The sequence below is a fragment of the Apteryx rowi genome, unplaced genomic scaffold (genome assembly GCF_003343035.1).
Source record: "Apteryx rowi isolate R43461 unplaced genomic scaffold, aptRow1 scaffold_664, whole genome shotgun sequence".
Classification (NCBI taxonomy): Eukaryota; Metazoa; Chordata; class Aves; order Apterygiformes; family Apterygidae; genus Apteryx; species Apteryx rowi.
In genome coordinates, this window is record NW_020450943.1 from 67,862 (window position 1) to 81,066 (window position 13,205).

General features: G+C 40.7%; 1 protein-coding gene across 2 annotated transcripts in view; it reads left to right on the forward strand.

The window, feature by feature from the left end:
• Positions 1-6: 6 nt before the first annotated feature.
• The window catches only part of SMIM14 (small integral membrane protein 14), a 57,289-nt gene continuing 44,090 nt past the window's right edge, over positions 7-13,205 (forward strand). Inside the window, exons 1-2 of one of the 2 annotated variants that reach the window (XM_026085326.1) lie at positions 7-479; positions 12,929-13,033. Coding sequence is in view for 1 of the 2 variants with exons in the window: in XM_026085325.1 (XP_025941110.1) it covers positions 477-479 (3 nt within the window). In the remaining variant the exon portion in view is untranslated. The remainder of the gene's footprint in view (positions 480-12,928; positions 13,034-13,205) is intronic. The other variant, XM_026085325.1, reaches the window with a different exon arrangement.

Sequence of the window (13,205 nt, forward strand, 5' to 3'; positions counted from 1 at the left end):
CCGGGTGTCTGCGGGGCAGCGCCTGGCTCCTCGGGGCGCCGCCTCGGGAGCCCCTGGGCCCGGATGACCGCAGGGCTTTCCTCACGCCCGGGGAAGCTGCTCAGCCCGCTGCTTCTTCTCTTTTTATTTTTATTTTGGCTGATCCTCGCTGGAGCAAACGGCAGTACTCGGCAGCTCCCCTGGCTCCGCTCTGCCCGCGGGAGGCCGCTGCCTCCTCGCCCGGGACGGGGCTCGGGGGCGGCAGGCCTGGGAGCCGTGACCCGGGGAGGGCGCGCCGGTAGCTGCTTGCTTGCTTGCTTGTGCGGCCCCTGCTGCAAGGTTTTGGAAGGAGAGTAAGAGGTGAACGTGTCAGTGCTGTCTTATGGGCTGTTATGTTTCATTGCAGAAGCAAACCCTGCAAGCCACAGATGTTGCACTGTCTAGAAGACCGAAATAGGTACCAGGAACCATCCCTGCTTGTCTGAGGAGGGCAAAATATGGTATGGAACGGGAGAGCCTAGATAGATTTTCAGAAGGGAGTATGAGATTGCATTTACAACTGTTGTTTGTTTGGGAACTGGAGGCTTTCAAGACTTTAAGGTCTGCAGAAACATTTTACAGTGCCTTCTCTAATTGTACAGTGTAGGGCTGTGTACAGCAGAGACATTTATCCCAACAGGGAGCATTTCTGKTTTTTTAGAACCTGATTGTAGTGGCTTATAGTTGGGACTTGTCTACTCGTGGTATGGCTGTCATCTGCAAATACTGTTCATTTATCTCCAGTAGTATACACAGCATTTTGACTATTATATAAACATTAAAGAAAGTATAGGCCCAACTGATAAAAAAACTGGCAGCTTTTTACAGATGCATATAGTTCTTTTTTTCTGTGTGTTTACTCTTCCCCCATGATTTGACTGGGAAAAGCCCATTCTTCTGGAACAGTGTTGTACTATGTGCATCTGGCTCATAGAGTCAGCTCTTTCTTCGTATCAAAGCTTGTTTTTGACACAATACGCAGTGCATTTTTTCCAGGTTTTATTACCTTTCTGAAAAGAACTGTTTTGCATTAAGTCTGTTTTCCTTTTAATGACTTCCAGTGTGATCTTGGGCCTTCAGCTTCAGAATAATTTAGACAGCTAAGTCCCACTGATGTGCCTAAATTCCTTTGAGGAGGTAGGCCATAGCTTTGCTGTGCCTTAGGTTCCCACCTGTAACRTAAGGGTAATAATTCTTCTCTGCCTCATAGAGCTCATAAATGAAAGTTAGGTTTATGGTGTGCTCAGCTCCTGTTGAGTACTATAGACAAAAATTATAAATGCAGTACATAAAATCCTCGAGTTAAATGCCTTATGTCTTTTCAGACAGCCCACAGTAKTAAGAAGCTGAGCTTCTAAATATTCAAAGCTTGCTCTGAATGGAGTGGAAAACATGGCCTTTATCAAGTGTCAGAATTCTTTGTGTGCTTGTGAGCATGCTTGTCTGTTATAGGTGGTAGACATCCAGTAATAGCCACAGTAAAGTAAAGGGCAGTGATTTTGCCTGGTTTGTATCTGGGTTTATTTCCATGTGCTCATTTGAATTACAAATGTCAGAGTCTGCTACTGCAAAAAGCAAATCAAATTAATATGAATTGCTGTATCTCTTTTCCTTACTATACTCTTCTCATTTCCTTTATCCTTATATAGGCATCTTTCACTTACCTCACAACTGTTTCATATTCATCATATACTCTCCATTTTAGTTTTCCTTTTCCTGTTCCTTTCCTCTTTGGTAAAATAAAGAGAATCTGGAAAGGCTTTTTGGAGGGTRGAATGGTGGTGGTGAGTCCTGCCAGGATCAGAGTACTGCATGTAGTCAGTACCTTATGTAATCAGTGTGCTGGGGCTATCGTAGTGTAGCTCTTACAATATTTTACAATTTACTATAGTTTACTATTTTACAGAAAACTCTACATGATTTTAAGCCAGAACAAGACCATAAACTAGCAGTTTCCAAACAGTACTTTTTTTTGGTGAGATAAGCAAAATGCTTAGAAAGAAAAATGCTGATAAGAAAAATGAGAACATATTCAACCTCTTCTTGTGATTTCAGTGACTTCACATGTCTGACTTCATAATATATTGTATAGTGTGCTGATAATACTGTTCTGTGTATAACCTCTGAATTAAGTTCTCATTAGTCTTTTACCGTTAGAGAAATCCATATGCAGAATATAAAACAGAAGTTACTCCTTTGAACATAGTCAGCTCATTTTTTGTATTATGAAATTCTGTAGTATATCGGATTTCAAGAGATAGTTCTTCCATTAATCCCATCATCGATTTAGCTTTATAGCAAACAGTTCTTTCAATAGCAGCTTTCACAAACCGACCACAAATTGSTCTATACTTTTCATGTTGGTCTTGATCATAACTAATAGACTGGGAGACACAATTCCAGGTATCCACACTTTGTTTAGTATGTTTGGTATATTGTTTTGAGATATTTCTGTAACTGGGTGCAGGGAAGATGGTGAATTAATGGGGGTTCTGACTACCTAAAATTATTTCAGGAGGAAAGTTTATAAGATCAGTGCCTTTAAACTAAGATCAGTGATCTTAAGGCATCAGCCGAGACTCTCAGTACAAAAGGGCTGACAATATTCATCATCAGTGCTAGTATAACCAAACATCCTAAACAGTATTTTGTTTCCTGTATTACATGGTTCAGCCCTACAGTCCGTACGTAGGAAACAGTTTTCCCCCTCATTTTCATGGAAAAGTGGCTGTTGTACATGGACAAATTGCATGGGCATGTTGGACTCACTTGCTATATATACAGTACAGAGTGTGCATGGTTCATCTGATTGAGATTATGGTGCCCCCAACACCAGCACACTGCCTGGGGGGCTCCAAAATGCTTGTGACAGCACTAGGTAAGATTAAATTTCTGTTCTTCAAATTATTATTCCTAGTGATCTCTTACTCATTTCCACATTTTCCTGTTTTTATTCTAATTATATCAATAGGATATTTTTCTGTTAGAATTACTCAGAATTTGGAATTATTTTGTTCCCTGTGATTTAGAAGAGGAAAATTCCATTTCTGAAACTGTAACTTTTTAGCATGCAACATTCTGTTCTTTCTTTTTGCTGTCTCTTCTTTGTGTCTTGCATAACCAGACTTCTTCCTCCCCTCATCTTGGCCTCTTTAGTTTAGAAAAATCAGAAATGTCAGGTTTGATCTTCTCTCATTCTTGCTGGAGGACTTCTTCTAGGACAGGAGAGCTGTCTCAGGAGATTTGTATAGTGATTTCAAACACTGTGAGAAGCAGAGGTTGAATCTGTAACATATCTGTTATTTTTTTTTTTATCTTCATGAGCCATCCATAGAAGGATTAACCTTACAGGGAGTATTAGTATTAGATGGTATTCACTTTTCATTTAAATGTTAATATGTTCATTTATAATATGCTTTATTAAAAAAAAAACAAACTGACAAATGAGAAGCCCAAAATATTCATAAAACTAAGGTGTTCTTAAATTTAACCCTTATTTCCCACCTACCTTACACACTAGATTTCTCTTTTTAACAGAGAGGTCTATGTGCCAGAAATTGTCTTGTTTATCTACATATTACTTAGCACATTTTGGAGACTATGAAAATAAATGTAGCCCACGTGATTATTGTCTGTCATATTGTGTTCCTGTTGTGGCAGCGTCTGGATGACTCAAGTCATTCTGAAGATTAGCTTTATCACAGAAATAACTAACTGGTTGTGCAAGTTGACCGAGTTTTAGGTTATCATCTGAACTTTCCTGTTCCTCCTGTACGTGTCCACGTCCGGTTTTGTGGACAGGTGTAACAGTGCCCTCTCCTGGACGGAGCAGGGCAGATGTGCTTGCTCCCGGGAGCTAGATCCCTCTGTTGGGGAGCTCTCTGCCTACAAGAGCTCGGGGCACTGCTACTGTGTTGTCCATCGTTCTTGTTCAGGAGGAATTTGAAGGAGTTCTGCCGTCAGAAATGCTTAGAACAGAACAGAAATTGTTCTGTATTCCTGATAGAGAGAGGTGGTATTCGTTCAAGCACTTCCCGAGTTGTATTTTTCATGTCATTAGCAGCTTGAATATATATGCCAAGGAATACAGCTAGTGTACTCAGTAAACATAAGATTCATCTGTCGTTCAGCTTGAATTCATGCGGTGCAATTCACCTGACTTAGTGGAGTTAGATGAGAAATTAATCCAGCTATTGATATTACATCAAAAATATATGGCTTAAATAAAAAGATTTAGCAAAGGTTTCATTAAATAACGCATGAGCAGAAACTTTTGGTAGTTTAATAATAACACTCTATTGTTCTTAATTTCTAAAGGGCTTTCATTAGATACTGACAGTACTCCATAGACTTTTCATTAATTTGGAGCCTGGCATTATCTTCCAAATTAATGTTACATATGAAGCTGATTTTTTGGTAGGAAAACTAGATGAAAACAGCCTCAGTGCTTTTAAGTCTGCCAGGAATTTTTTTGTTTGTTTTAAATTTCTGCCTCCTTGTCATCTAGAGGAGTGGTTTTTGACTTGTGGTCTGTACACCTTGGAACCCATGGGCTTCTTCTAGTGGGTTCATACATTACTGTCTCAGTTATTACTATCAAGCCTTCTTAGCGTGACAGGCACATTAAAAAAAAGCAGGTTCATCTATGAGATAGTTCTTATAATTGTGCAGGAGGTCCCAAAATTTTTAATATTCTTAATGGGTATGCACCTCCCTTGAAAGAATTGGCATGTGCAGATTGACAAATTGATCGGGGAAACTAAAAACCATCTTTATACAGGAGAAGTTATAAAGCTATCCTCCTTTCTTCCTATTTTAAAAAGAAGATACCAATCTTTTTGATTCTCTTTCAAAAAATGAAAGAAAACTGCAAATACAAAAATACATTTTACCACTATTGACTATTGATATGGATATATATAGTCATATAAATAAAACTATTAGTTTTATGAATATTAAAGTAATAATAAAAGAAAGAATTTGGTGAATCTGGTGAGTTAGAACTGGAATGGCAAATGATTGTATAGCATTAGTTGAATGAATATGGGAATCCAGAGTAAATAAAACCCCCCCAAAACCCCAGTCTGTTAGCGGGTAAGTAAATGCAGTCAAAACAAAACAGCACAGCACTGGAAGTAGACTATGGCTCTTTAATTGCCAAATTTTCATGTTTCTGGAAGTGTAGATAAGCTAACTGCTGGAAAGCTCATTGTGCACAGAATGGTCCAACTGGCAGCATGCAGATCAGATTGGGTCTGCAGGATGCTTCCACCTGGCTTCCTGCCTTTTCCTTTGAGGAGACAGAGAACAGTTATTCAGGCAGTGTATGCTACAAAATATCCTCCTACATCACTGGTGTGTCCACTAAAGAGGAAGGGATGAGACCGGACACCTCTTCTTGTACGTGACCTGGCACATAAAGCCATCAATGCAGACTGCAACAAGGGATGTCCAAAAAGGAGATCACGCTCCTGCAGGCAACAGTGTTATACATTACACAGTAGTCCCAACACAAAAAGCTTTCCAGCTGTAAAATAATATGGATTAAAGAAATATGAACAATCACAGTATAATATAAAAATATATGCAATAAAATCAGGAATCTGCTAGAAAAAGAAGTCAAACCAGAGAGAGAACATACTCCAGTGTATAGTACATTGTCAGTTGTTACAAATCCCTTGAATAATCTCTGTTTTGTAGAGTTTTTAGGGATCCTGAAAGGTAGGAAAATATCATTCCTTTTAATAAAAAAGAAATCTAGAGCTCTTGAATTGAGCTGTTGTTGCTTGATCTAGCAATTTCAGATTTCTGAGGGTTTTTGAAAATTTTAACTAGAATTTGAATTTATTTCTAATGATAGCCATCTTGCTAAACTATAATATAATCTGTCATGACAGGCACCAAATCCAGAACTGATGGAAGTCTTTTGGAACTGTCTACAGTGAAAGTTTACAAACTAGTGAAGTTTGTCAGAGATCATCTGGAAAGAGCTCATCCATGACAGATGGGTGATTTATCAAGCTGTATTACTCTTAATACCATCCTAAAATATCTTCATTTTGGAGACTAGAACAATTTTACCTTGGAAATGTAAAGGAAGGAAAGGAAGGAAAAAACTTTTCCATTGATCTTACTATAGCAGAATACTAATTTAGGGCTAAATCATTACATCTGAATCACTAGTCACTATTTAGACTACACTCCTGTAAAAAAATGTTAATTGAACTGCATTTGAAGTCAAATAAACAAGTAAATACCAATTCAAGAATACAAACTAAGACAAGTTTATTTTGTTGTTTTCCTAATCTGATTGTCTCCAGATGGGCCATGCTGCTAGCAAGAACATAGGGTCTGGCAAGTTATTAGACTTGCCAGATAGACTTGAGGATAAAGTCAGATTAAACAAGCAGGGCCCTAATAGTGTACAGTTAGTATATCAAGTAGTGTACAATTTCCCTGAACACAGTAGGAATTAGGCAGTTTCTCTGGTCTTTGAGCATCTGTCAGGCACACAGAGTTTCACAGAACAATATCTAGAAAACCCCTAATATTCTGTGTGCCTTTGTTTTCAGTAGTAACATATCCTTTTGTTTTCAGAGAAGATCCATTTTGGGTGGAAAGAGCTTACTGTCTCATATATTTTTCTCAAATGAGGGGTAGCTATTACACTTAACCAATTTCAGTGAGGTTTAACTCATCTCATAAAATTCCCTGTTACAGCTTTCGCATCTTCTTGACAGAGTGCCAAAAAGTCACATGGTAAATTGGTAGCTGGCACCTTTTAAAAGGCAATATTCTAGATTGTATTTTTCTTTCCCCAATTAAAGGTTAGTCATGCTGGGAAAAATTCAGTCATGCTATATGGTTGTGTCTTAGAATTTTGTAGCTCCCAACTCCTAATACTAGGAATGCTGTGATGTTAGGCTGTTGGCCCTTTCCCTAAATGCACAGCAGATGTAAAAGTTACTGAATAGCGTATGCATATAGTGTTTTCCTGCACAGATACTTTTATGTCTTATCATCCCTGTATTTTCATATCACTGACCCAAAATAATTTTACTCACGCTGAGACTGTGGTGAAAATGCTCTTGCAGATGTACCCACTCCCAGATTTCCTCTGAGTGGTGCAGTAGTTTATCTACAGAAAAGTTGGACTTCTGCTATAATATGGCACCACCTTTAAGTCATTTGATCTTTTTTTTTCAGTAGTTTTCTCCAGCTGTAGAGACAACATCTATATCCAGTTTTGACCTCAGTGGGTTAACACAGAAGTAACCACAAGAACCCATTTCAACACTGAAAATGTACATTCACACTCTGAACATTGAAAAGGTTTCCCTTAATCTATGCAATGTTTTGGCAAAAATTGTAGACTGTGAAGTAGGAGCTAAATACTACAGTATTCCTTTTTTACCTCAGCAAGTTCTGTAAATCCAAATTTTCTTTCTTATACCAAACCACTTGTAGGGTTTACAATAGGTTCAATAGGTTTGACATATCTTACTGCAGCAAATGCCCAGCTGTGCCATACCACATCCTCTAGCAGCAAATGTGCACAAGCTAAAACCATTGCATTAAGATCACATTGATCTTGGCCAGCTGGGAAAGCAAGTTCATTTGTCAATGTTCATTTTCTAAAATCCAAGATGAAAAGCGTGGCTGAATGCGTTACAGAGACCTGAGTATAGACCAGGTTCTTTTTCAACAATTTAATTTAGTTCTCCATAGTCCATCCAGAGATTCTGCCATCTTTTTATGTGATAGAATACTGATATCCAAAGACTGACTGGCAGAGTTAGGCCTTTTGATATACCTCCTCGGTGATGTGTGACCTCTCTTCTCTGTCTGCTCTTGGTAAATAGTGCCTTGGCTTTTTAAGGAATGGTTTCTCTTAAATTTCAGTCATATACTGAGTGCTTATACCAATTGCAAATCAACATATATCCATTTCAGATTAGAATAATTCCAAATTCCTGACCAGAAAAGTTTGACTCCTTGCTGCTTCTTGGTTAGATGTACTGTAGTGTGCCAGAAAAATCCTTTGGGATCTTATTTTCCTTTTTCTCTCTCACATTTTCTTCTGCGGTAACAATCATCAAATTTACTGGCTCACATTTTGTGCCTGTGGTTCTTCTATTAGATGTGGCTTCTTCTATTAGATGTTCACTTGGAAAATGAACAGGGATTCATTTTTATTTCAAGTCTGTGAGAACTGTAACAGTTAAGGGCTCTGACTCATGATCAGAGGCAGATTCAGATAGAATGCTGAAATGTCTCTAAACATAGAGAGACAGCGACAAGAGATGTGTTTTTCCCGAGTGGCAGCAATTTACAGCTGAATGTAGTAATGTCAGCTGCTGGTAAATTTAGCAGTCAGTTTATGGCTGTGAACTACAGTGGCTCAAGAAGCAGTTTAAACTGCTTCTCATCTTTTCTTTGCAAGAAAGCCACAACAATATGCAGCTGCTATTATGGTTTCTGCTCAGAGGAAAAACAATTTGTTCAGAGTGTACTAGTGTTGGTTGACTTGGACCACATTTTTAGAGGGGATTTCCCAAAGTACTTGCAAAACACTTTTCCTGACCCTGATTGTGTAATTATCAATCACAATGAAATTAGTGGACCTTTGTCTCATTAACTTTCACAGTTACTGAGAATTTACTGTTCTAATTCTACAGGTCCAGTTTTCAGCCTAGTTCAGATAGTATATCCTGCCCAGTCAGTGGTATCATTAACTATTCAATGGTTCAGATCTTAATCTTCTATTTTTAGATGATTTTTTGCCAGCCTGATCTTTTAAGTGTCACAATTGACCTGCTTGTATTTCTTAGTTGCTATTGTAGTTACTAGTTAATATTCTACTTAAGTGTGAAATAATTCTTGTCTGCTCAATTTCAGTTTTCCTTTTTCCATTTCCTAGTTTGGAAAACTTAACTGAACAGTTGTGATATCAGCAGCATCACAGCAATGCTTTGTGGTCACCTCCCCTGGACTGTAGCTAACTTATCTCAAAGTCTGTGTTGGTATGTTGATACTTCAGGAACACAAAAACCCTCCATAAATCCTCTGACAACTTCAGTGGAGTTTCTTCTTTCTATCCGGCCATACTTTTTCTGTGAGTCCTGACAGCCTAGGTTGCAATCAGATGATCATTAAGCTTGCGTCTGTGCATTGCCAGAAACTCTGGCAGTATAAATTTGGTTCAGGTCTAGTGTGATCACATGACTAAATTTCCATTAAATAACTTAAGTACACAATATAGTCTTTGTGCCAGCTAATTCACAGGCGTGCTGCCTAATATCCCAGAGTGCTTTGCAATTCTCTGGTGCTTTGTGAGATGCCAGCCCAGCAGAGTTCTAGGAATTTTTGTGAGCAACTTTTCAAAGGACTTGGCTTCTTTTTCCAAAGTTAGATGCCTTTTTAAAAAAAACCTAATGTTGCTGCCAAAAGGCCACTTATACCTTGTTACTTTTAAGGGTACTTTATAATCTTGGCCTTTCCACTTGCTGGATGCCATTTTCATGCAGATGTCTTACAGGTGGCTCTTTCGTATCAAAATTTGCAGTAGAGTTTCCTGAAGATTCCCTAACCTGGGAGTAGCATTATCAACTCATTATGAACTGCATAGAGGAAAAGAGGGAGCAGAGAGAAGAGGAGTTACATTAAGAAGAATTTGCCCCATTTCAAGGTCTTTTTTTCAGAGCTGATGAAACTGCATGAATTGTAACTGAAGAATTTCCATTCCATAAAGTGTCTGGATGTGAGCAATGTCTAGTGCCATAAGTCATGCAGCAAAGATGAGAAGAATATCAGCAGAAGGAGAACTTCAGAATAGGAAAAGTAATGTTCTTGGGGTTCTGTATTAAGGTCGTCCATTATTTGGCAAGCTATCAGTGTGGAAAAGTTGAAAGCTAGAACCATAATCTGGAATGTGACATCTGCCTGCTGCTTTATGAAGTGACCAATCCACACTACTTTCAGATGACATATGTACAGAATGTTGTAGCAAGCATTGCTCAACGGCCACCCTTCTCCATTGTACTGGGTTATTGGTGGAAGGAACATTGCCATTCTCTGCCCTTCAAGCAGAGGGTTTTTTTCATGGTTCTAGTCTGGCAGATGCCTGAAATTGGGCAGTCTGCTTCTTTTTAGTGCGCCAAGATCAATGGAGTTACTGTTCTGTCCTTGTTACTAGCTGATCTTGAAGGCCTTTGTTCACAAAGTCATCTACCAGTAGGTGCAGTCATCACTAGTTTCATCATAGTTTGACTGCCTGAAAGGAAACTTGATAGTGTGAGTCTGAACACAGCTTCCATATCAGGATCTTGTTTTACTGCTGTATCTTGCACTAAATTTGTGAGTGTAAGGGGGAGCAGATGGCTGAAGTCTGGGAGTGGGAAGCTGGGATAGAATCAGTGCCTGCTATGGCTTGTTCATTTGCCCGTGGGAACCAGGAGGGCCAAATTCTGAGGGATGCTCTGGCAGAATGTTTTATGTGAAACGCCTAGCTGCTTTCTGCATATATATATGTCCCTGATGATTTGAAAGCAATAAGCCTCTGCGTTATGTTTCTCTTGTTCATGATCTCTACTTTCTGTAGCTCGCATTGCCTGCCCCTCTTCCTTGATAGTTCATGCTCAAAAGTTTCATTCCATGAGGATCACCCTTTCAATAATGAAGCCCTCATCAGGCCCATTGGCTTCCTATCTCTCCAAGAATGCTAATGGAAACATATGTTGAATAGAGAAAAATTCCCTCATTTTTCTGGCAGCGAGGCAGCGCAAATAATGCAGAACACAATACTGAAAAATGGCTGAGCACTTTACTGGGACCAATTATGTAAGACTATTTAGAGATGTGTCAACTTTGCAGTAACAACATGAGGGGAAGAAACAGAGCAGGGAGGGGAGACCTGCTTGGTGTGAGTGCTTATATCCCATCTGGAGGGCTATGACTGGCCAGATAGAGCTGCTTGTATGCCTCATGAAGGGACAAGTTCAACAGATAACCAGATAAGTGTGTGAGTTCTTGAATGGAGTGATGTGAGAAATGAGTTAAAAAGATGTAATGTGGAGAGTTTTGAGGAGGCTGCATTTGATTCAAAATAAGAGAGGAAGACATGACAGTTCTAGCTGTGTCTTGATTGCAGATTGCTTTCTTGTAGATCGCCCCATTGTCATCCCCATCAGCTCCTGCCTCTCCTTTTCAGATTCTTTGCGGGTTCGTATTATTTCCAGCAAGGCATCTGAAACTGCCTGGCTATCTCAGTTGTGTCCTGCCAATTCTAGGATTGTACTAGTTCGGTTCTCCAAGGATCACTATGAAACTCTCTTCCCAGTTCCAACCGTTCCTCCAAGTATGCTTGTCCTTTTGGCAACAACAGGTAACCATATTTTTGGCTGTTTGGCTTTACCCATGGGCAAGAAAATAGAATTGTTTAGTGTTCCTGCCCCAGCTTGACAAGAGGGTTCTTCTCCGCTATTTATGGGTTGCCACTGCTCTCCTGTCATGTTGAAGCCRGGACTAGTACAATAAGCTGTGTCCGCTTGCTTCTGGTATTTCAAAATTTTGGATCCATTTTCTAGAACAATGACTAGCCCTAGGTGTGGAGGAGGAGACAGATAGGCAAGGCTGCTTAATGGTGTTGGGAAATTGTCCTTGCTTGCTTCTAGGATGGCAGGTTCCCTCATGAAGGGTTAGGAGGATGGCTGAGGGTGAGGAGGGAGGCAGGATGCAGCTACAGTTGATCATTCTGCTTATGACACTCTGAGACTGAGCAGGAAACCATCATCTTGGATAACCTGCCACTGGTCTGTCTTCAGCCAGGACAGTCAAGGTATGCTTCAAGCCAAAGAAAGCCCAGCCAAGTGTACCTTGATGGTCTTGATGTTCATAATTCCTGTTGCACTCTAAACTCCTGAACAGGCTGTCAAGAAACTTGTTCTCCCAGTAAACACTGTAGGGATGTACCTTCATATTTCCACATTAAAGATCAATGTTAGCATCCTCAGTGCCTTATCAGAGGTTCAGTTCCCTGGGTTGAAGAAGACAACACAGCACAAGCTGCGCACAGTTTACTTTTTTTGTGATACCCTGGCTTTGTGTCTGTGCCTCTATTCACTTTTCAGTATTGCTACTGTTTAGTTTGACACTGACTGACACGAGAAAGGGCAGAAAGGTGGGAAAGGAGAGGAAGGATCCATAACAAGTCAGGACTGTGTGGCATGGCTAGACAAAGGTGGCCAGTCTGCTGCCTTTCGGGAAGCAGGACGTTATGTTCCAGGGCTGGCCCTACAATGGGAGCAGGCAGACTTAGCCTCCCCGCATCTTACAAGGAGATGCGGCTTTGCACACCAACAATGCCAGGAAGTGCAAGGCTGCGAACTGGCAATGCACACGCAACTTGGCAGAATAACATAGGCTTGACATCCAATGCTAGAAAAAAAGTTCGGATGAAAACAAAGAATATCCCTACAGCCATGAAAGGAGGCTTGAAAGCCCTCTGAAGGCGGAAAAAGGTGATGAGAACAGCCAAGGTTGTCCCCGTATGTGGGCCATATCAGACCTTATCTGAGGCAGCCAAATCACTGTGCCCTGGGAATCTTCTCAGGGCACGTGATGCAAGGAGGTACTGGCTTCCACCTAACCTCCCTTCCTCATTATAATTGCAGCATCAAGCATGTTTTCTACCTTGGAAGAGGTAGAAAACACTGGAAATATCACAGGACAAGATCTTCTTCCCTGCGTAACCCCCGTTGCATTATGGCATATCGCTGTCCCTGGCAGGATTTGGTTCCATCCTCTTGTAGGGGAGCATGGCCCTGCAGCTCCTTGGCTGGGCGCAGGTAGCCGCGGCTGGCTGACGATGACAGGCCACGATCCAACGTTTTCCTTTCTAATTTCATTCTAGAGCTTCTAGACGCACGTTTTGACGGACACTTTAATTGCATAGAAGCCTTTTGAGTCATAAGGTCCTGAACGAGCTTCAGATGCTTAACAAGCCTTAGATTTCTCGGTGAGAAACTACTCTGTAAATTCCCCCCGCTGCGGAGGCGATGGCTGGGGACGAAGGAGGGGGCTCGGTGGAGCCGGCCGGTCTGCGCCTGACCGCCGGGGCTGCGGCAGGCCCTGCGGCGGCCGCGCTCCCCGCGCCGCCCTGGCGCGGACTTGCCGCGGCGCTGTTTTCA